At 38.1% G+C, this 23454-nt stretch overlaps 1 protein-coding gene across 1 annotated transcript; it reads left to right on the top strand.

Moving 5' to 3' along the window:
- Positions 1 to 7895: 7895 nt before the first annotated feature.
- LOC120525876 (pepsin A-like) lies at positions 7896 to 16208 on the top strand. Its single transcript, XM_039748532.1, has 9 exons — positions 7896 to 7951; positions 10043 to 10196; positions 10291 to 10408; positions 11866 to 11984; positions 12930 to 13129; positions 14217 to 14333; positions 14832 to 14976; positions 15661 to 15759; positions 16074 to 16208. The coding sequence occupies exons 1-9, from the start codon at positions 7896 to 7898 to the stop codon at positions 16206 to 16208; spliced, it is 1143 nt and encodes a 380-aa protein (XP_039604466.1).
- The last annotated feature ends 7246 nt before the right edge of the window (positions 16209 to 23454 follow it).

The following is a 23454-nucleotide window of genomic DNA, read 5'->3' as shown; positions in this document are numbered from 1 at the left end:
ACTAAAGGAGTTGAATGTTTTCTGCTTACACACAAAGACTGAGGAATGACATGACAAGCGTTTTTTTTTTTTTTTTTAATTATATAAGGAATTAATATGGTAGATGTCATTTTAAAAATGAGTTATGTAACAAAAACAGAAAGGTGTTGATTGAGGGTAAAAAGCATTTCAAAGTAATTCGGAGCAATAAATACATGAAATGAATTATGAAGCAGGGTATTGAGAAATTTTGATTTATTGACTCAGTAATATTTTTAAAGGAACATACAAGCTGAGTTCTGGTGAATGTTATCTTTTATGTTATCTTTTCCTTCAATAATTGTGTCCTTAATTATCTTATCACGAACATTCAATATAATCTGTCTTAATGGATAATTTTGTAACACTTGCAACTGTGCATGCATTAGTGTTCCCAAAAGCCACTAAAATTAAATGAAGAGCAACAACAATTGGAATGTATAAAATGGTAAAAACGAATTTCTATGAATTGTCAAAGCAGAAATCCAAGAAGCTGTTACTTTATAGGGCATGTTACATTGCAATATCTGTTTCAAACAGCTGGGTCACTGGCAGAATTAGTTATTCACTTGTGGTAGCATTATAGGAAGCTGTAATGCTGCATTTTTAAGTCTACTATAACAGTTGCTACACCACACTATCTTCTAAAGAAAACAATGTGAGAAATGCATGACAAAGAACATTGCTTTACACTCAGCTTCAGTCAAGCAATTTACTGATCTCCATACATTACAAAGCCTCAAGAGTTGAGGGATATCTTGGTTGCTACAGAAAACACAAAGAAGTGTATTGATGCCAAATCAGTTGTGATCAAGCTGCCATTCAGGCATTTTGTTGCTCGTTACTTCATTCGTCCACACTCCTCAAAGCAAACTGAACACATGCAGTCCTTTTCATCATGAGGTTTCCAAGCACCTTTGACAATGTTATCTTTACCTTTAACTAATGTGTCCTTACTTATCTTATTGCAAACATTCAGTGTAATCTGTCTTAATAAATAAATGTTGTTAACTCAATTTTACTTTTTGTAAAAAATTGATTGATTTGTATGGATTGCAATAAAATTAATACAACTTCAAATAAATAAATAAATGGATAAATAAATATTGTAACAAACTGTACTGTACATGTATTAGTGTTACCAAAAGTCATCAGAATATAGAATGAAGGGAAATAACAATTGGAATGTATAAAAAGGTCAAAACATATTTCAAAGAATTGTCAAAGTTGAAACCCTAGAAATTGTTACTTGATTATGCACATTTCATTGCATATGCCATTTCAAACAGCTGGGACACTGATAGATTTAGTTATTCACTCAAGAAAGCATTGTAGAAAGCTATAATGCTGCCTTTTTAAGTGTACTATATTAGCCAGCCCACACTATCTACGAAAGAAAACAATCTGAGAAATGCATGACGACAGACACTGTTTTTCACTCAATTTGTTTCCGTGATTTCCTGATCTCCATACACTACAAACCAACAAAAGTTAAAGGATATCTTGGTTGCTACAGAAAACACAAAGAAGTACTGTATATTGATGCCAAATCAGTTGTGATCAAGCTGCCATTCAGGCATTTTGTTGCTCATTACTTCATTCATCCACACTCCTCAAAGCAAACTGAACACATGCAGTCCTTTTCATCACCACTGATGAGGTTTCCAAGCACCTTTGGCAATGTTATCTTTACCTTTAACTAATGTGTCCTTAATTATCTTATTGCAAACATTCAGTGTAACCTGTTTTAATAAATAAATGTTGTAACAAACTATACTGTACATGCATTAATGTTACCAAAAGCCACCAAAATATAGAATGAAGGGAAATAACAATTAGAATGCATAAAATGGTCAAAACATATTTGAATGAATTGTCAAAGCAGAAATCCTAGAAATTGTTACTTTATTATAGCACATTTCATTGCATATGCCATTTCAAACAACTGGGAAGCTGGTAGATTTAGTTATTCACTCATGGTAGCATTGTAGGGAGGTGCAATACTGCATTTTTAAGTGTACTTTAATAGCTGGTAGCCCACACTATCTACTAAAGAAAACAATCTGAGAAATGCATGACAAAGGCCATTGTTTTCACTTACAGTAATTTCGGTCACATGATTTCCTGATCTCCACACACTACAAAGCAACTGGTTGCTACAGAAAACACAAAGAAGTTTGTAGATGCCAAATAAGTTGTGATCAAGCTGTCATTCAGGTTTTTGGTTCATTCATCCGTACTCCGCACTGCTAACTGAACACATGATGTCCTTCTCATTATAACTGATGTGTCTTCTAAGCCCCTTTGGCAGTTAGATGTAGGACTACAGGATGGGTGCTTACTGGAGATGGCCACAATTCATACAAAACATTAGTATGAATGACATTCTATATAAACAATGACTGCCCTAAATTTAAATGATTGACTACTGCACTTGTACTAGTGAACATGTAATACAACAAATAATTGAAATTTCCTCATCCATTTCAGTACATTGTATTTTCATGTAATCTTTATCCATTTTGACTTTTTGACATTTTTGATATGTGTCAGCAACCACAGATCCTTAAGAAACCAGATTTGAAAAAAAGTTATAGACTGTTTTAGATCAACAAACAACATCTTATTAACAGGCTTCCAGCATCAGACTATGAGACCAGAAGATAACAAGCAAATAACCAAGGATTTATGTATTCAAGCACATGCTGATGGCTGGTGGGCTCTGTCCACAATATGGGAGGTTATCCTTTATCAGTGAAAAATATCTAAATGCTTCATAACAGAAGTCAACCTCATCACTGCAGAGGCTGCAGAGTCTAAGGAACTGTGAAAGCAGAGGAGAATTTTTAGAATGGCAGGTTGGCGCTGTAGGGAAGGTAACTGTGTGAGTCAGATGGCTTAGGTCTTGGAAAGATGACAGAAAGACTGATATTTAAAAATGGTAGAGCTGTGATGCAAACATCGACTGTAAACCTGAGAGATGAATGGAAACTAGTAAAATTATTAATGAATTCCTGTAGCTGGAGTAAGATGCAGCACCAACACAATCATTAATATATCTTTTGTACAGATCTGGTGCAAAGCCTTGGTAGGAAGAAAACAAAAATGCTCTTCTACCCCAAAGACTTTTAACTTATTCTGACATTCTGACCCTTTCTTTTAGTTTACCCTCTCTCTCCAGGTACTCAGGATGATTTGTATCATAAGCGATGTTATTTGTTCAGGGTTTTCTTGTGGTATTTTATATTTGTGTATGTTAATGTCATTGCCTGATATTGTAATTATAAGCTTTGTGTTTCCTGTATCTTTATATACAATACGCTACCGTGGTTGTCTGGTTGTCTGTCCAGGATTTTAAATTACCTGTAGCTCGCAAACTGTTTGAACTATTGACCTGAAATTTCGTACACATATACTACATGACGTCTACTAGCTGCTTTCGGGATGATGATTGACCTCCAAGGTTATTCCTCTTTTTGTTTTTATTTTATTTTATTGTAGAATCAACTCTCGGCAGCGGCCAGCAGGACAGCCGTGCAGCACATGCATACAGGCACCGTTCTCATCCCTACCACCTTTGCTGTCACTTTCCCTACCTCTTCATATCTTAAATCATTCTTGAGGCAGATTGAAGACTTAAGAGCCAGCTTAAGTGAAAAATTAAACAAAAACATATTAAATAATTGGAACACAAACACAGAGTTAATCAGTTAACGTGAAAAGATGGCGACAAAAGAAGAGAAGAAGCGGGCTGCTTGGGTGGACAAAAGAAGAGCTGCTCAGGAGGCAGCAAGCGCATCAACCTCAGAGCAAATGAATGTTAAATGTACAAAGTATGAGAACTATGAATGCTCAAGTCAAGGGTATTCACTGCAAGTTGTTGTGCATTGCGCCGTTACTGGTTTATATATATTTTGTGTTTTATGTAGATGTTATTTTGTATCCAGTGTTGTGTATTTGATTCTTTTTCTGCCTTTTCCCTGTTGTTCATTTTGAAAGTCTGTGAAGCACTTGGGAGCATGGGAAAGGCACTATATAAATAAAATGTATTATTATTATTATTATTACTATTTAGTTGATTAAAATGGTACTTATGAAAAGACATCACAATAGAACTACCCACTGTTAAGCTATGGAATTATGCCAACAATATGCATCTAGAGAACAGATAGATAGATAGATAGATAGATAGATAGATAGATAGATAGATAGATAGATAGATAGATAGATAGATAGATAGAACTTTATTACTATACCATAATATTACATGTATAATTATATCATAACATAAATTTTGACCACACCACCCAAACCTTAAATAATAAAAAAATATTATCATCCTATATGCTAGATATTATTTTCAGTTACGAATTATGAAGGGAGACATTCAACCAGTGCACTGCCAAGGAAAGCCGAAATATGAGTAGTTGGACAGATGCATGCAGAAACAGTAGTTTTTGGATTTTGGAGAGAAGGTCAAACTGAGATATCTGTAGTTTATCAACAATAAGCAGGTTAGCATTAGGAAGCAATTCTTTTTTGATGATGAAAAGAGAAATGGTTAAACTTGTATTCAAGACTGGTATTCATCTGTCAGATCCTGTGTGAGGGGAAGATACACAACTGCTTTAGAGAGTTGTCTTGAACTTTCTACAATATAAAGGTCCTTTTGCCCGACTACCAGCACAGCTCACTTGTCTGAATATTTGATGACAATAACATTTTGATGGCACAGAATACATAGCACCTGAAATTCACCTCTGGTAAGGCTGGATCTGTATTTGTCAGGAATTTACAGAAATATGTTGCGTTTAACTTTATTACCTGCAAAGACTGTGTTATTAATAATTTATAATTCCCTGTAAGGTCCACTGTTGTAAAATTACGACATTACCTTTAGTTTTCCTAAACATTTTTTTTTCCAAGACCACATTTACATAGTCAATGGTTCCTGGCATCAGTTTAGCCTTAGGGTTTCACCTTACAATGCTATTGGATAGTAAATGCGTATATATACACCTGCCCATCTGGCCACGAAATCATTCTACCTGCAAACCTTCCTTGAAGTTCAACTGCTTGGTTTATATAACAAGATTGAAGTAAGTAAAATGCCTGAAGTATTTTTATGTGTTTATTGCAATGTCTAGAGCATGCAGATACTTAGTTACTGTGGAATATAGTCATCATATTAGATTTCGAACTTGTTATGTCTGTCTTGTAATTCTACAACATTGTGTGAGGTTGGAAGTCACAACAGTATGTGCACCTTACACAGTACATGGGGACAGGACATTGCGCTTGATGTTCAACTACGGAAATAAAATACTAGAATAGTATAATATAAATGTAATGTTTATAGTGATTAAAAAGCTCAAAAATGTATTTTCTTTTTACAATTTGGAGTTTTGACCAGAATTAACTAATGGTTACAGTATTAGAAGCTCTTTCTGTAGCAGTATTTAAAAGGCTATCTGTATCTAACTTAAAATAATACATATCCTGGGATTGTTTGTTGACTATTTTTTTCCCCTGATACTTGCCTACACAGTAGGTCAGCACTTGTGCATATGGAGACACTGGTGAGGTGCTATGCTCCTTCTCATATTTAAGAAGCAATTGAAAACCCATCTGTTCTGTGAATATCTGTCTAAATTAAAAGAAAGAAAAAACTTTGCTCTGTGATCTTTTATATTGTTAGTTGATGTGTTGTTGCATTAAGTTTAATTGTTTTATTGATTGTTAATCTATGATTATAAATTTATTAAGTTATTACATCTTTTTACTTGTGGCAAACAACTTTTGTTACCTGTCATACGACACTCGCTGAACAAACAGGCCCAAGCCTAATGTTACTCGATGATGTTTACCTCTTTTGTAAGTAGCTGTGGATAAAAGTGTCTGCCAAGTAAATTAATGTAAATGTAATATTTTTTATTAGCCCAAACAGTAGCTTGTTGCATTAGGCAGAAACAAGTTCTGAATGTTCAAGAAAGTTGAGGGGTAAATGGTCGTTGCATTGACCAGGGACAGGTGATAATGTTCTTGAATGCAGTATATAACTGGTCTGGGGAGTTGTATGTTAGTCCTTTTAGTATGGTAAGTAGAACACATAATGGGGTTGCCAGAAAGTATTGTATCTCATATTGTTGAATGCAACTGTCAACAAAACAAATAGAGGGCAACCACTTTCAGGCAACAACAGCCCAGTAACACAGGCATCAGGGAGCCCTTCGACATTAAGGAGCCCTTTGAATGCTCAGAAGAGACCATCTTCAGGTTATGCAAGTCCACCAAATGGAATCTCAGTCAAGAGGTTATCTATGCATCCCCTACTAGATGTGTTCAAGGACATGATTGCATGTTTCCCTGTGAATACAAAGAGAGGATGCTGCAGACACTGTGATAATTGACACACCAACACACTATGCAGCAAGTACAATGTCTGTCTCTGTGTCTCAGATGAAAAGAACTGTCTTTGGGACTATCATTTTAAATGAACAGTTAAACAGTGGGTCTATGACAGGTGATTTAATTTCTAAATAAAAGTTTATTCTATTTTTTAATTATTATTACTAGCAAATTGTGGTTCACAAAAATGTAACTGTTGTGCAGTTATTATTCATACTATATAGTCTTTAACTGGACAAGAATTATTCTGTAAAGATGTAAGAAATGCATGGATACCACAGTATTTGATTTTGCCATCCATGTTGATTCAAAGTTAAAGATGACAGAGGATCTGGTCGGCTTTCAACATCAAAAACAGAACTGCCACTGTGAATCTATAGTGAAAAACAGAAACGTTAATAATGTGCAGTTTAGCAGACATTATGGGGATTTGTTATGGGTGAGTAGAGACTACCACCCATTTCTTATTCAGAAGGACTACTTCCATGGGACAGGCTATGGAAATGATAAACTCATCATGCAAGACAAAATGTTTCACTTGAGTGGGATAAAGCAGCTCGGTGAAAATTATAACAAGTATAGTAGTGTTTACTGGGATTATGCTGAAAACTGTGGATTAAGTTAAAAAAAATAAGCTGTTTCTCTTAATAGCCCAGACGTCAAAGTTTTTGATCATCCCTCCTATATACCCATTCAGTGCCCACTTTATTGGATACCCTTGCTTGCTAACTCTAAATTCTGACAGACATAAGTCAAATATTAGAATAGACAAGATGTTTAATTTAAATGACTTTCAGCAACTCAACATTGGTTAATTTGGTTTTAGCATTGGCTCAGTGTTTGTATTATTTTTTCAAACTATGATTTAGAGTGAACTAAACTGAACTGCATATCTAAAGATTTACTATACACATACTAGAAACAAATGTTAAAATTCATTTTAATTAGGCTTGTCTATCTGAATTCCTTTCTTATGGAATGAAAAGACAAGTAATTTTTTAGTACAATATTATGCTTTCGATAACATTTATGCCATTCTTTTACAGTTATATATTCTGCTACCTATGCTACGCATCTAAGAGGGGTTGAAATTTAAGTAATAGATTTAGACTTCTGCGTTAACATTTGCAGGGCACCATGCATTGCATATGTCTCTGTTATATTTTAGTTGGTTTGCTATTCATAAAGCAGTGTTAATATTTGTGATACGTATATCACAATACGTATCTCAAATGTTCAATAAAATCTGCATCAATAAAGAAAAGGTTTTCCATTGAATAGAGCAAAACTTACAGCCAAAGTGGAAGTTATCTTATTTTTTTACATTCTGCAGGATCTTTGATATCATAATCTGAAGGGAAACGTGTACAAGATATCTTTGTGGAGGATATAAAAAAATTCATAAAATCTACTGGTCACTAACCAGCTTTGAGTTCATTGGAAAAAGTTTACCAAGCTCTGGCACCAAAATGAAGTGGACTATTGCTTTGTTGGCCATCTTTGGGCTTTCAGAATGCTTGCTCAAGTAAGTTAAATCATCAACAATATTTTCATTTTACTGCTCTTTTGTTTTTAGATATGTATGGTTATACTAAAAGAAGTGCATTCTCTGACTATAAATATGTAAATCATGTCTTCACTAACCTTCATGTTATACTATCTGTGTAAGGCGTTTGTCCACATGTAAATTTACTGCTAAGTTTTCAATAAATTGGGAATCTTGTGGGTTGTCTAGCAAGACAACCTCCAGTGTTCAGGTAAGGATGTCATGTAGAAGAGGTGACAGACACAGTGACAAAGAGATCAGCTGAAGGATGAAAAGGAGAACTCAATGAGTCAAAACATAAAAGATGAAGTGAATCCTTTTTTACTTAAGCATGATTACAGCTTAGTTATAGACAGTAAGAGAGCAGGAGACTTTCAGTAACATAGTATAAGGCTGGCTTATTCTAATGTGTTTCCTACTTTCAGTTTTGCACTGCTTGACCATACTCCCTTGTGCAAATTGTACTTAAAATATGAAACATATAACCGTGAGAACATGACCAAAAAAACAGAAACTAGATTGGGTTTTGCAGATGTTTGAAGGTCTCAAGCCATTGCCCTTGTACTTACCCTGCCTACTTGTCAGGTTATGGAATATCAGGTTCTTTAAAAAGTTTATTAAGTTTATTAATAAAGGTTTATAGGCTCATTATTGTCACATGTAGAGCATACAGTGAAATTCTTATTTATATGTGGTAATCAACAATCAACTTATCACCACCAATACGTCTGTCTTCCCTACTACAAAATTTTCATAACACAGTTTTTAATTCCACAGATAGATCTGCAGTATATTTGGAATAACTGCATGGCAACTGAAAACCAAACTGGCATAACAAAAAACAAAAATCGTATAAAAGAAGAAGGGGTGGCATGGTGGCGCAGTGGGTAGCGCTGCTGCCTTGCAGTTAGGAGACCTAACTGGGTCCCGGGTCCTACCTTCATGAAGTTTGCATGTTATCCCCATGTCTGGTGCATTGGTGATTCTAAATTGTCCTTGGTGTGTGTTTGTGTGCCCTGTGGTGGGCTGGTGCCCTGCCCGGGGTGTGTTTCCTGCCTTGCGCCCTGTGTTGGCTGGGATTGGCTCCAGCAGACCCCCCGTGACCCTGTATTTAGGATATGGCGGGTTGTATAATGGATAGAGGATGGAAAAGAAGAAGAAAAACAATAAACCTGTTTGAATTTCTTGACCTCATCATCAGCAATTGCCTACTGTTTGATGAAGCTTTGCCCCTTAGAGTTGCTCCGCTGCCCACAACTAACTGATATGACAGCTTGGTCTGGACTTAAGCAGTATCTTGGAGAGAAAATCTGTAGTAGTCTTTAATATTACAGTTTTAAAACTTATTAATATTTACTGGCTTATTAATAGACAGAGTAATATTTAGAAGATAGACAAACAAATCTTTCTTTTATTTAAAACAAAAAGAAAAAACAATTCTGGGTCCAATAACTCCAAGGTTCGAACCTTGACTCAGGTACTGCTTCATTGTCTTTACAGTACAGAACCAATTTCACAGATATGTTAAAGTACACCGTACTGACTTGGTTATGGTGGCACAGTGGTAGCGCTGCTGCCTCAAAGTAAGGAGTCCTGGGTTCACTTCCCAGGTCCTCCCTGCCTGGAGTTTGCATGTTCTCCCCATGTCTGCGTGGGTTTCCTCCCACAGTCCAAAGACATGCAGGTTAGGTGCAGTCATGTTCCTAATGTGTGCTTGGTGTGTTGGTCTGTGTGTGTGGGTGCCCTGCCCGGGATTTGTTCCTGCCTTGAGCCCTGTGTTAGCTGGGATTGGCTCCAGCAGACCCCTGTGTTAGGATATAGCAGGTTGGATAATGGGTGGATGGCATATCCTATAGTTTACTACACTACCAACTTCTTTAGGTCTCCTAATGTGTCAGTATCTCCTGTAGGAGTCAACAACAATCCAAACATACATAAAACATTATCAGCACTTACCACAGACTTTGACAAATACCTACATGATTTCTAAATTGTCATTTTCCTTAAAAAGCCTTAATTATAAGAAAGAGGAACATCTGTCAAAAATTGAATCTTACCTTTGTTTTTTAGGATCCACTTATACAAGGGCAAATCTGCCCGAGATGCTCTGCAGGAGAAAGGCATACTTGAAGAGTTCACGAAGATGAATCCCTACAACCCATCCATCAAGTTCAGCTCCAATTTGGCCCAAATTGCTAAAAAACCTCTCACCAATGACTATGATGTCAGTCTATGTTTTATAATTTAGAAAGCATATGTTTTCCTCCAGATAACATCTCTATTCAGGATTCATTAAAAACTAATTTCTTTCTCCATAGCTCACTTACTATGGGATTATCTCCATTGGAACTCCACCCCAGTTCTTTAAGGTTGTCTTTGACACTGGCTCCTCCAACCTCTGGGTACCTTCTGTCTACTGCAAAAGCTTTGCCTGCTGTAAGTCACAGTTCAGTACACCAACATTAAGTACAGGGTGGTCCAGATCTAATTATGCAGATCCAGATCATCTGAATGACTTTGATTTATGCGGGGATGATTCCAGTTTGGCGCAAAGACAATTCTTCATGTCGTCAGTTCACACACTTCTCGATGGTCCAGGATTTTTCGGGTGATTTTCTATGTAATAAACTTAATAAGTTATAGCGTAATGAAAATTGCATAATTAGATTTGGACCACCCTATATTACATTTAAAACAAAGATATTGAAGCATAAAGATGCAGTTGTTTTAATATATTTAAACTTGGGAGTTCTTAGATGGAATGTAAAATCTCAGCTTCTGATACAGTTAAAGTAGAGCTGTAAATGACAACATAAGAGAAAACTGCTTTTTTCTTTTCTTAATATTTATTTAATTACTAATATACAGTTAAACCAAGCAAAAAGAGTAATATGTGCTGTAGTAAAGTCATAGAGGCCCAGGTCAGCAGACCTTTGCAGTCATTTCAACTCAACTTAATTTTTTTGGGTTTAAACAGAAATCAGTTCACTCAGTATATATCACTAGGTGACTATAATGATGAAACAGCGGTATTCGTTTTCTAGGATTTGACAATCAGGATAGGCTCCTGCTTCCTATGACCTTGTAAAACAGCAGTGAGGATCAGAAACTTGATAAAATAATTGGTAAATGCAGCTGCCATTTTTATGGATAATTGATTGTGCTTTTACTAATTTTATCTATCAATTTAACTGACACCGTGAACAAAAATTTACAGACACAAATTTCTAGATTTGTTAATTCCAACATTATCACTCTCTGTTTGATTTTTATACATTCTCTTCATAACCATGTAAGTTGTTTATAGGTATTGTGATGTTCTTTCACATTCTAAAGAGCTGATAGGTGAATTAGTGATTCGAATCCTAAACGCACCCTGATGCTCACATAATAAACACCTCAGCACTGTTTTGGATTAAGACCTTAGATGGAAGGATGGGTTATCCTGTCATTTATATTCCTACATTTTAAAATATTAAATAATATGTGTTATATGTGAATAAAATATGAGACACATACATTATGGTTGCTTTATTACACTATAATCATAATCTAAGGTTGCTATAATGTAAACATTTCTCAGTCCTTCCATGTCTGTGTGGAAGTACAGCAGTTTTCATATGAGCATATGAGGGATCGAGTGACTTGGATTAAGTGGGTTAGCGGAAGTTTTGTTTTAATGGAAACATTGTTGTAGAGAAACATTGTGAACTTCCCAATGCTGTTCTTGGTTTGTTGACCTTAGAAATTAGAAGTTTTAACATTAATGAAATATGAAATCTAAATAAATTTGATTTGAGCATTCACAATTTTGGTCCAAATAATATCAGGCTAACCTCTGCAGTAAACCCTTAAATCATTACTTTTGTTTGATTTATATTTTCTCTCTGCAGCTAACCACAATAAATTTAACCCGAATACGTCATCCACCTACAGGAACACCTCCCGGACCATCTCTGTTCAGTATGGCACGGGTGCAATGAGTGGAATCCTTGGCTACGACACAGTCACTGTGAGTAATTAATCAATTAATTACAATTATATAGTGTGTTTCTAACCTGCTCACATCTCTTTACATAGAAATTAGGGAACCGCTTCATCTACCACTAATGTAGATGATGCAATGGCAGCCATTCTTATGCCAGTACACTCAAGTACTCACTCAGTATACCAGTGGTGAAGTTGTGACATAGATAGTTAGCCAATAAGGAACAGGGGATTATTGGGTATCAGAATGACTACTGTGGTAGGCAATTTAGTCAAAACATTTGGAGACGCCCTACTCTTTTCAAACAATACTCAGTGATATAACGAAACAGAGTCAGAACCTCGATTTTACATCTCATCTGAAAAATGGTACCCATTTTTACAACACAGTGTTCCCATCCTTGCACTAGGGTATTGAGATTCACACACAGGCCACAGGGTAAATACCCCCCAATGTCCTTACCATCATCTCTTTCAGCATCAACCTATCTTTTCCTAGATGTTCTCCCATCCTAGTACTTGCCAGGTTCAGACATGCTTAGCTACAGACTGATTATCTACTCTGGAGTATAAGACAGCCTTTTGAAAACTTCTAACTATTACCATGTTTTCCTGCTTGACCTCAGTTCAACTGTTGGAAAGATACACAGACTACTGGAGTCATTCCATGTCTTTGAAGTTGAGTGATGTGATTGTGTGGGTTATGTCTTACACTCAGTTCTATCAGGATAGACTAAAGCTTCCTTGAACTTTGTAAAAGAGTAGAAAGGATCATAAACTTGATGAAGAGATTTCTGAATGCAGCTGCTTCTAGATGCATAGGTGATCATGATTTTACTAATTTTAGTTATCTTTCCATTTAAAGTGACACTGTGAGCATGAATTTGCAGACAAGGATTTTCAGATTTGGTAATGTCACTCCAAAGTATTTCATGTGAGCAAATCGTGTCTATCTTGAATATTCACTTAGGTGGGTAGCATCGTGGACACCAACCAAATCTTTGGCCTTAGTATGAATGAACCAGGAAACTTCTTCCACTATGTGCAATACGATGGAGTTCTTGGACTTGCCTACCCTGCAATCTCTGCTTCTGGGGCAACTCCATTCTTTGACAACCTGATGAGAAAGGGTCTTGTCAGTCAGAAGCTTTTCTCTTTCTACTTGAGCAGGTAAAGGATTAAATGAAAATGGGCATGAAAATAGTGGGTGAATCTTGAGATGGTAGCCTTGAGTACACATACATTTTGAAAATTATATGTGTAAATCATGACAATAATAGAAATATCTAATATGATTGTGTGAGTGATACAAACGAGTGTACCTGAATGAATCAGGTGAAATAATGCAAGTTTTAAGTGTGCAGATTCAAATCTCAGTCCTGCCTTTTAGGTGACCCAAGGAATTCTCAGAGCCTACTTGCATACCACTTTAACAAGTACTGTACACTGCAGAGCTTGTTTCTCAAAAAATAAAAATCTTATAATTACTAGATTAGATTTGACTTACTAAAATATAATTATAATACATTTCAAATTATCAAACAATCAAAGAGTCCTGAGTAGTCTTGGTTTTCTAAGATTTATTACCTCCATGTCACAGGAAGGAGCCCTTTACTTACAGGCGCTCCTTAATTTAAATTTTGTTAGATTATTTACCTAAAACAATCTATTAAAAATATAGCTTAATATACCGTAATTTTCTCCAATCCAGGAAATTAAAGTACAGGGATTACAAATACATTTCATTTTAAAAATTATTTTAATGAATCTCCCTGTACTACCTCAATTAGTGCTGATGCTTTCCTTTTCCAAAGATCTAGTTACTGTGTGTATGTGTGTCTGTGTATGTTTGCTTGTTCTTCCCATTGGTTTTCTCAAAACTCCAGAACAAGAGTGTTCTATAGTGGACATCATCTCCCTATAGCCTAGTATTGGAATTATATTATTAAAAAACACATAGCCAGATTATTTGAATATGGCACTTTACCACTGTTCCTGTAATACCAGCTACCCTTTGAAAACTGAGAGTTCCTATGTGCTTTATATTGAATAAGTATTGGATAGTTTTTGGGCAGCATGTTTATTAATATGAAAAGTTTTTTTGAATGTGCAGATGTTTAATCATCCTTTCATGGAGAGTTATGATCCATATTATTTGGTGCTAGTAGCAGAATCAAATGATGAATATGTATTTTACCTTAAAGCTTGAAAAATGAATGATCGCTACTAAAAATTTTATGTGATCCCCACACCCAAGGCATAGCCGGGCAGGCAGTGTGGTGACCTTTGGTGGATATGACCCGGCCTACTACAATGGCAGCATCCAATGGATTCCTCTGAGTTCAAAGACCTACTGGCAAATCACTGTGCAGAAGTAAGTTGTTCATTTTATTTACTGAAATGTCTATGTAAATAATTTCAAAACAGCTAATAATGAAATGTTGGTAATTCAGAAACATACAATTCCATCTGAATAGTTTCTCTCTAAGGAACTGAGTAAATATCTTGCATTTTTATATTAAGTGAAAGTATTGTGTATGCTATTGTTATAGCCAAGCCATGACACCATACTCTTAATTCTCGGTGTTGTTTGCATAGCACTCAGTGTTAGTGTGTTTAACTACTGCCAGCTCCATTCCGTTAATAAACATTTGTGGCACTAAACTGGAGCTGATGGTTTATCATCATTATTTAATTCTTGAGTATATAAAGATTGGCACTAGATTTCTGAAGAAGTTGTAAAGAAAAAGTGGTTCAGGGTAATTGACAGATGACACCAATAACACTATTTAAATTATAAAAATATGTCAAATTGAGATTCCATTGTTTAAGGAGGCTCTGGCTGCCTTTCTATATTTTTATTTTTATCTAGTGTCAAGGTCCAAGGACAGGTTGTTGCCTGTGTGCACGGCTGTGAGGCTATTGTGGATACAGGCACCTCAATGATTATTGGAGATTCCAACAATATTAACAACATTCTGGCTAGGGTTGGAATGCACAAGGATCAGAATGGGAAGGTAAGAACAATTCTGGTTGTATCAATTGCTGTTTTTTAAAACATAAAGTCATTCTTATACTTCTGTTCTCAAACTGAATGTAAAAAACTTAGGTAATTGGAGATCAAGCGGATTAAATAATCTTTAAGTTAAAGTCAGTCAGCCTCAAATGAACAGTCTCCCATAATGTGTTAATTGAGCAATTTTTGTCCCGTTAATAGGGTGTAAAAATAGCTTCATTTCTTATGTTATATTATATTATATTAGCTGTGTAAGCCTGTGCTGTAAAAAGCCTAGGGTCCTAGAAACTATTAAAATCATCAGACAAAAAACTGAAATATAGAGATGTCAGGTAATTAAAAGGAACTACTCTGGCCATCCCTCTCCTAGGAGGTTTCAATTTGCCGACATGCTCGCCTCACTTGTGTATTAGCAGTGGTAAGAAAAGTAAAACAGATACTGTTTTGCTGATGTGCTCGCCTCACTTGTGCATCAGCGACTAAGCAAGTTTCTGTTTCCTCAGAGGCGGAGTCCTTACCCTGACTCCACCTCTCACTACCGGGCCAGACAGACAGACACACACACTTTCACGTGTAGACGTTTATATATTATATTATATTATATTATATTATATTATATTATATTATATTATATTATATTATATTATATTATATTATACTAATACTCATGTCTGTGTTTTTTCAGTACTCTGTGAACTGCAAAAACATTGCCTCAATGCCTGATGTCACCTTCGTCATCAATAGAGTTGAATTTGCTCTTCCTGCTTCTGCCTATGTAGTGCAGGTAAGGAAAGGTTTCTTTAAAATAATAAATCACAATCCCAGTTTCCAGAAATTGTCTCAGCACGCGTTGCATAGGTACTTTTTAAGTACTTGAATGCTAGAATAATATTTAAACTGTAAATTTTTGAACCATATAAATGAATGTATTATGAGACAGAATAAGCACTTTTATTTACTGTACTTTGCCTCATTTCATATAACACATTATCATCCATGTTGTGAATATACTGTGCATACATTTATGCAGTTAGACACTGTGATTTAAAAAAATAAATATTCAAAAACAAATTTGTTCTTTTTTAATTATTTTTTCAGACCAGCTCTAGTTGTTCATCTGGCTTCAGCCCCAGCAATTACCAGTTCTGGATCCTGGGTGATGTTTTCCTCCGAGAATGGTACTCCATCTTTGATAGAGCCAACAACATGGTTGGTTTGGCCAAGGCTATTTAAGCCAATCATCTCAAAAACATGACATCAAAAATATGTGACCATTGATGGCTTCACAAATTAGACAAACATTTTATCTTTGGATAATTATTTCAGAATATCAGTGAACATCAAAGGGACTGCATCCTATACCCAACTAAAACAGTGTTAACATTGCTTTCCTCATGATATCAGTCATGAGCTACTGCAGGTATTCTTTTACTCAGTAGCTAGTTTTCTAGTTTTTACTTTGTTAATAAAATTATTATCTACATGTTTAAGACAAAAGAAGCTTGCAAATTAGTAATACACACATTAGAATAGAGTAGGTTATCTGTTGACTTGAAAACTGGTTGGTAATGATATACAACTTATTGTAAATAAAGGTGTTCATGACATCACTATGAAAAAAGACAATGTCACTCATTAATTACTGTAATTTGTATTTTTGGAAAAAAAAAATTCAAAAGATGTTTCCTGTTCCTTTCATTCTAATGTTGATACCACTTTAACTTACTGAGATTCTCAGAAAAACCTTGTTTACCAGTATTGTCACATTTTAAAACATGTTTTGGCGAGTGGCTAGGGGTGGTACCCAGCCGGGGTGCCCTGAAGGACTGGAAGAGGGATTATGCCTCCTCCGGACCATGAGGGGGCAGCTGCCCTGGTTGGTATTGGAACCACGGGAACAGAGCATGGAAGCTCAACCCTATATGGGCCTTTGGTCACCACCAGGGGGCGCCTGGATGCCTGAGAAGCCCTGGACGTCAGCACCTGCCACACCCGGAGGTCCTGGGGGAAGGAATACCAGGGACACCCGGAGTGCTTCCTGGTGCTCATCCGGCACTTCCGCCACACCAGGAAGTGCTGGCGGAAGTTCATCGGGAGACACCTGGACCACGGCCGGGTGAACATAAAAGGGGCCATCTTCCTCCATTCGTTAGCTGGAGTCAGGTGGAAGAGGACAAAGCCTGGAGGAGAGGAGAGGAGTGGAAGCGGAAGAGAAAAAGGCATTGAGGAAAAGGTGAACTGAGGGTGATTGATGCAGGAGCACTGGGTTTTGTGCACACTTGTAAATATGGAAGTGTGGAATAAACGTGTGTTGGTGCTTGAACCATCTGTGTCTGCCTGTCTGTGTCCAAGTGTTCCCTACAATGTTTATATAAGACCTGCAGTGGGCTGGCTCCCTGCTCAGGGTTTGTTTCCTGCCTTGCACCCTATGTTGGCTAGGATTGGCTCCAGCAGACCCCCGTGACGCTGTAGTTAGGATATAGCGGGTTGGATAACGGATGGATGTTTATATAAGACATAAATTACATATATGTATATCCTTCCACCCACTGTTGATTGTATTTAATCCTGGCCAGGATAATGGAGCCCATCCCTGTATAATAAAAGGAGGAAAAACAGGACTTGCTGCTGGACACGCTCTCATACACACACACAAGGAAAAAGGAGGAGGGTTGGGCGTTGGGCTAGCAACCCCACCTCGTAAAACCCCAATACTATGGAAACACCAAAAATAGAAACAGAGACTAACTTCCTGGAAGATGAAGGATCTCCAACAACTCGGAGATGCATGATGCTAGATGGTGAAAGCCGAAAGGAAACCACCGAGCTGACTACTCTTCTTTCGACCAGGAGAACCCTTATCGGTGCATGGAATATCAGGGCCATGTACAACACAGGCAAGACGGCACAGGTAGCTGCCGAGATGAAAAAGAACAACCTGATCATGCTGGGCATCAGTGAAACCAGATGGACACAAGTCGGACAGAGGAAATTAACGACAGGAGAGCTGTTGCTGTACTCCGGGCATGAAGAGAGTAATGCACCCCATATGCAGGGAGTAGGCTTCATGTTAAGTTCCCTGGAGGAGATACAGGCCTTCACCTACCTGGGCAGCATCATCGACAAGCAGGGTGGAACAGATACAGACATCAAGGCAAGTATCGGCAAAGCAAGAGCTGCCTTCATCCAGCTCAAGAACATCTGGGATTCCAGAGAACTGACCTTGACCACCAAGATACGTCTGTTCAACGCCAATGTGAAATCAGTACAGTTTTACGGGGCTGAAACCTGGAGGACAACCAAAACCACCACTCGAAGAATCCGGACATTCATCAACACCTGTCTCAGAAAGATTCACCACATTCGCTGGCCAGACACCATCAGTAACACCAACCTATGGGGAAGGACCTGCCAACCTTCAGTAGAAGCAGAAATCTGGTAGAGAACATGGGGATGGATAGGGCACAGCCTACGTAAACCACAAACTAGCATCACCAGACAGGCTCTCAGATGGAACCCCCAAAGAAAGCGGAAGAGACGCCGTCCAAGAAACACCTGGCGATGGGACCTCGAGGCAGACATCACAAGGATGGGCCACACCTGGAGTCAACTAGAAAGAATGGCCCAGGACAGAAATCTCTGGAGATCTACCTTTTGCGGCCCATACCCCGGAAGGGGTGGAGGGCATAAGAGAAGAGAAGAGAGTGTGCTTGGTGTGTGTGTACCCTACAGTGGGCTGGCGCCCTGCCTGGGGTTTGTTTCCTGCCTTGCGCCCTGTGTTGGCTGGGATTGGCTCCGGCAGACCTCCGTGACACTGTAGTTAGGATATAGTGGGTTGGATAATGGATGGATGGATGGATGGATGATTAATTAATGGCTTGATTCTTGATTTCTCCCAGGAAGTTAACAGCTGAGCAGGAAGATGTGAGATGAAAACCAGAAGATAAGATTGCATAAGTGGGAAGCATACAGAAAGGTTTTATTCTACTACTGGTTATAGTTTTTAATGTAATTTTTAAATTGTTAAGATTTTATATTTTTGTTCAATTTGAAATCTAGACAATCTTGGGGACCTAAATTGACTTTTTGAACTAAGAAATGGTCTCTGGCTGGCAAAGTGAACTCCAAGGGGTGGCTTCTTGTGTTTCAAAAATTCATGAGGCTTGGAGCCTTTGTGCTACATCAAGGAGGAAGGTAGTGGGGCGAACTGAAGTGAAACCTATCTGGAAGGAAACTGGAGTGAAAGCTGCCTGGCAGTTTCTACCTTAAGCTAAGTCCGTTTGAAGTAGGAACCTGACCATGGATAGTGGTGGAGGATTCCTTTGGTATTTTGGGCTCTTGTCCAGTTCCTAAAGGAGATAATTTTTCTTCAGAAATTGGTGTGCTTGGTACCAGTGTTGAAGAAGCAAGAGTAACTGTAGCAGCTTTGGCCTCACATTTTGTTGGACGTTTCTCCCAGTCTTATTTTAAATATTGTTTTTTTTTTCTTCAAGATTGTATAGTAGAATCAATATTTTTACTGTGTGGAACCTGTGAAAGAACCTGGTTTAAAAAAAAAATTGCACAACACTTTATCAATAGGAGGCATAGTCGGCCTAAGTGGCACTAACGTTTTAGGTCACATCTGCAGTGGGAGTTTAATATAATCAATGATAAATCTGTCTCAGTGGTTTGTGCTTTAAATCAGGGGTGTCCAACTTAGAGGGCTGAGGTGGCTGCAGGTATTCATTTTAACTAGTGATGGGCCACCTGATGATGACATGTTGACATCGTGGCGTGCTTTCGAAGCACAGATGTTTGAAGCACTACTTCTTATCGTAATTGCTATAGTTTCTAGGCTTGTTTCAAACACGTCTGTGATGTGATCCTGAGTCTCACTAGCATCATAACCTCATTACCAGCTTGGTCAGCCAGTCTACTGCTGATCTTGTTTGGCTGAATAAAGTAAAAGCAGTAGCTCTTCACCATCTGCATGGTGTTCTAACATGAGTTTGAATCCTGCAGTTCCTGTAGGTGGAACTCTAGCATGGTTAAAGCAAAAATAAAAACATTTAAAAAAGTTATGTACTACTTATCTGTAGTTGTAGTAGGGTGATGTACCGTGTTAGCCATTATGTATGCATTGAGAAGTGAAGTAAACTGACACTTTTAATTAACTAACTGAATAGATTACTATATGCAAGCTTCAATTCAAAGTAGTTCTTATCCCCTCAACAAAAAGTATTAAGATATCAACCCGTGGGGCCAGTGCTGTGACTAACTTTAACACTAATGCGTGACACTTTTAGTGGCTGATTGAATGGATTACAATATGCAAGCCTTCGAGGCACCTTCTTCAGGCAACTTCAGGCCTTATCTGCCTCGAAGGCTTGCATATTGTAATCTATTCAATCAGCCACTAAAAGTGTCATTTTGCTTCACTTCTCACAGTACTTATAAGATAACAAATACTTTAAAAGACATTATGAAAGATTTATTCAGGATACCACATTTCTTGCTTTGGAGCTGATGAGCATATGTGGCATAAGATAACACAAGTAGTAGCAGTCCAGCTTCTATACTACCCTAGGCCAATCAGGTCAGAGAGGCTTAGAGACGCATCATTTTAAAGTTTATGAAGCCTATATAGCAACAATACAATTTTCCATACTGGATTGGTCGAGCCCCGGGTTAACATCAACCGCCACCAATACTGTTAGCCAACAGGGTGCTGGCAGAAATTGGGCTACTGTTGGCCAAAGAAGAAGAATAAAAAGGAGAAGAAGGGGGAGACGTATCCGGAGGCAGGAGGAGAGAAGGAAGGTAAAGAAAGTGGAACTGAGGGTAGGAACATTGAATGTTGGCAGTATGACTGTTAAAGGGAGAGAGTTAGCAGATATGATGGAGAGAAGGAAGGTTGATATATTGTGCTGCAAGAGAATAAATGGAATAAGGCCAGGTGGATCGGAGATGGATTCAAATTGTTCGATCATGGTGTGGATAGGAGGAGAAATGGAGTAGGGGTTATTCTGAAGGAACAGTATGTCAAGAGTGTTTTGGAGGTGAAAAGAGTGTCAGACAGAGTAATGATTATGAAGCTGGAAATTGGAGGTGTAATGATGAATGTTGTTAGTGCATATGCCCCACAAGTTGAATGTGCAATGGATGAGAAAGAAGATTTTTGGAGTGAGTTGGATGAAGTGATGAACAGTGTACCCAAGGGATAGAAAGTGGTGATTGGAGCGGATATTAATGGACATGTTGGTGAAGGGAACACGGGAGATGAGGAGGTGATAGGTAGGTATGGTGTCAAGGAGAGGAATGAAGAAGGTCAGAGGATAGTGGATTTTGCCAAAAGGACATGGCTGTGGTGAATATGTATTTTAAGAAGAGGGAGGAACATAGGGTTACGTACAAGAGTGGAGGAAGATGCACACAGGTAGATTACATCCTATGCAGAAGAGTCAATCTGAAGGAGAATGAAGACTGCAAAGTGGTGGCAGGGGAAAGTGTAGTTAAGCAGTATAGGATGGTGGTCTGTAGGATGACGTTGAAGATCAAGAAGAGTAAGAGAGTGAGGGCAGAGGCAAGGATCAAATGAAAACTGCAAGGTTGAGTTTAGGGAGAAGGTGAGACGGGCACTGGGAGGTAGTGGAAAATTACCAGAGAGTTGGGAAAGTACAGCAGATGTAGTAAGGGTGACAGCAAGAAGGGTGCTTGGTGTGACAGCCGGACAGAGGAAGGAGGAAAAGGAAACTTGGTGGTGGAATGGGTAAGTACAGAAGAGTATACAGAGGAAGAGGATGGCAAAGAAGAAGTGGGATAGTCAAAGAGATGCAGAAATTAGACAATAGTACAAGGAGATAAGGTGCAAGGTGAAGAGAGAGGTGGTGAAGGCTAAAGAAAAGGTGTATAATGAGTTGTATGAGAGGTTGGACACTAAGGAGGGAGAAAAGGACCTGCACCAATTGACTAGACAGAGGGAGTAAGCTGGGAAAGATGTGCAGCAGGTTAGGATGATAAAGGATAAAGATGGAAACATACTTACAAGCGAGGAGAGTGTGCTGAGCAGATGGAAAGAGTACTTTGAGTGGCTGATGAATGAAAAGAACAAGAGACAGAAGAGGTTGGGTGATCTGGAGATAGTGAATCAGGAAGTGCAACAGATTAGTAAGGAGGAAGTGAGGAAAGCTATGAAAAGGATGAAGAATGGAAAAGCCGTTGGTCCAGATGACATACCTGTGGAAGCATGAAGGTGTTTAGGAGAGATGGCAGTGGAGTTTTTAACCAGACTATTTAATGGAATCTTGGAAAGTTAGAGGGTGCCTGAGGAGTGAAGAAGATGTATACTGGTGCCGATATTTAAGAATAAGGGGGATGTGAAGGACTGTTGTAGCTACAGGGGGATAAAATTGATGAGCCACAGCATGAAGTTATGGGAAAGAGTAGTGGAAACTAGGTTAAGATATGAAGTGATGATTAGTAAGCAACAATATGGTTTCTTGCCAAGGAAGAACATCACAGATGTGATATTTGCTCTGAGGGTGTTGATGAAGTATAGAGAAGGCCAGAAGGAGTTGCATTATGTCCTTGTCGACCTGGAGAGAGCATATGTCAGGGTGCCTCGAGAAGAGTTGTGGTATTGTATGAGGAATTCGGGAGTGGCATAGAAGTATATAAGGAGTGTGACCGTGGTGAGGTATGTGGTAGAAGTGACGAATGCATTCAAGGTGGAGGTGGGATTACATCAGAGATCGCCTCTGAGCCCTTTCTTATTTGCAATGGTGATGGACAAGTTGACAGACGACATTAGAAAGGATTCCCTATGGACTATGATACTTGATGATGACATTGTGATCTGTAGCGATAGTAGGGAACAGATTGAGGAGACCCTAGAGAGGTGTAGATATGCTCTAGAGAGAAGAGGAATGAAGGTCAGTAGGACCAAGACAGAATACATATGTGTAAATGAGAGGGAAGTCAGTGCAATGGTGAGGATGCAAGAAGTAGAGTTGGTGAAGGTGGATGAGTTTAAATACTTGGGATCAACAGTACAGAGTAATGGGGATTGTCGTACAGAGGTGAAAAAGAGAGAGCTGGCAGGGTGGAATGGGTGGAGAAGAGTGTCAGGAGTGAGACAAGCTATGTTCTATGGGCTGGAGACAGTGGCACTGACCAGAAAGTAGGATACAGAGCTGGAGGTAAAAGATTTAAAGATGTTAAGATTTGCATTAGGTGTGACAAGGATGGATAGGATTAGAAGTGAGTACATTAGAGGGTCAGCTCAAGTTGGATGGTTGGGAGACAAAATCAGAAAGGCGAGATTGCATTGGTTTGGACATGTGCAGAGGAGAGATGCTGAGTATATTGGGAGAAGGATACTAAGAATAGTGCTGCCAGGCAAGAGAAAAACAGAAATTCCTAAGAGAAGGTTTATAGATGTGGTGAGAGAGGACATGCAGGTGATGGGTGTAACAGAACAAGATGCAGAGGACAGAAA

The sequence above is a fragment of the Polypterus senegalus genome, chromosome 3 (assembly GCF_016835505.1).
Source record: "Polypterus senegalus isolate Bchr_013 chromosome 3, ASM1683550v1, whole genome shotgun sequence".
NCBI lineage: Eukaryota > Metazoa > Chordata > Cladistia > Polypteriformes > Polypteridae > Polypterus > Polypterus senegalus.
This window is presented reverse-complemented; position numbering and strand designations above follow the sequence as displayed.

Coding starts and splice junctions, on each gene's coding strand:
- LOC120525876 (XM_039748532.1), top strand. CDS start 7,896: ATGAAGTGGACTATTGCTTTGTTGGCCATCTTTGGGCTTTCAGAATGC. Junction 11,985..12,929: donor TTGGCTACGACACAGTCACT/GTGAGTAATTAA, acceptor ATATTCACTTAG/GTGGGTAGCATCGTGGACAC. Junction 15,760..16,073: donor CTTCTGCCTATGTAGTGCAG/GTAAGGAAAGGT, acceptor TTATTTTTTCAG/ACCAGCTCTAGTTGTTCATC.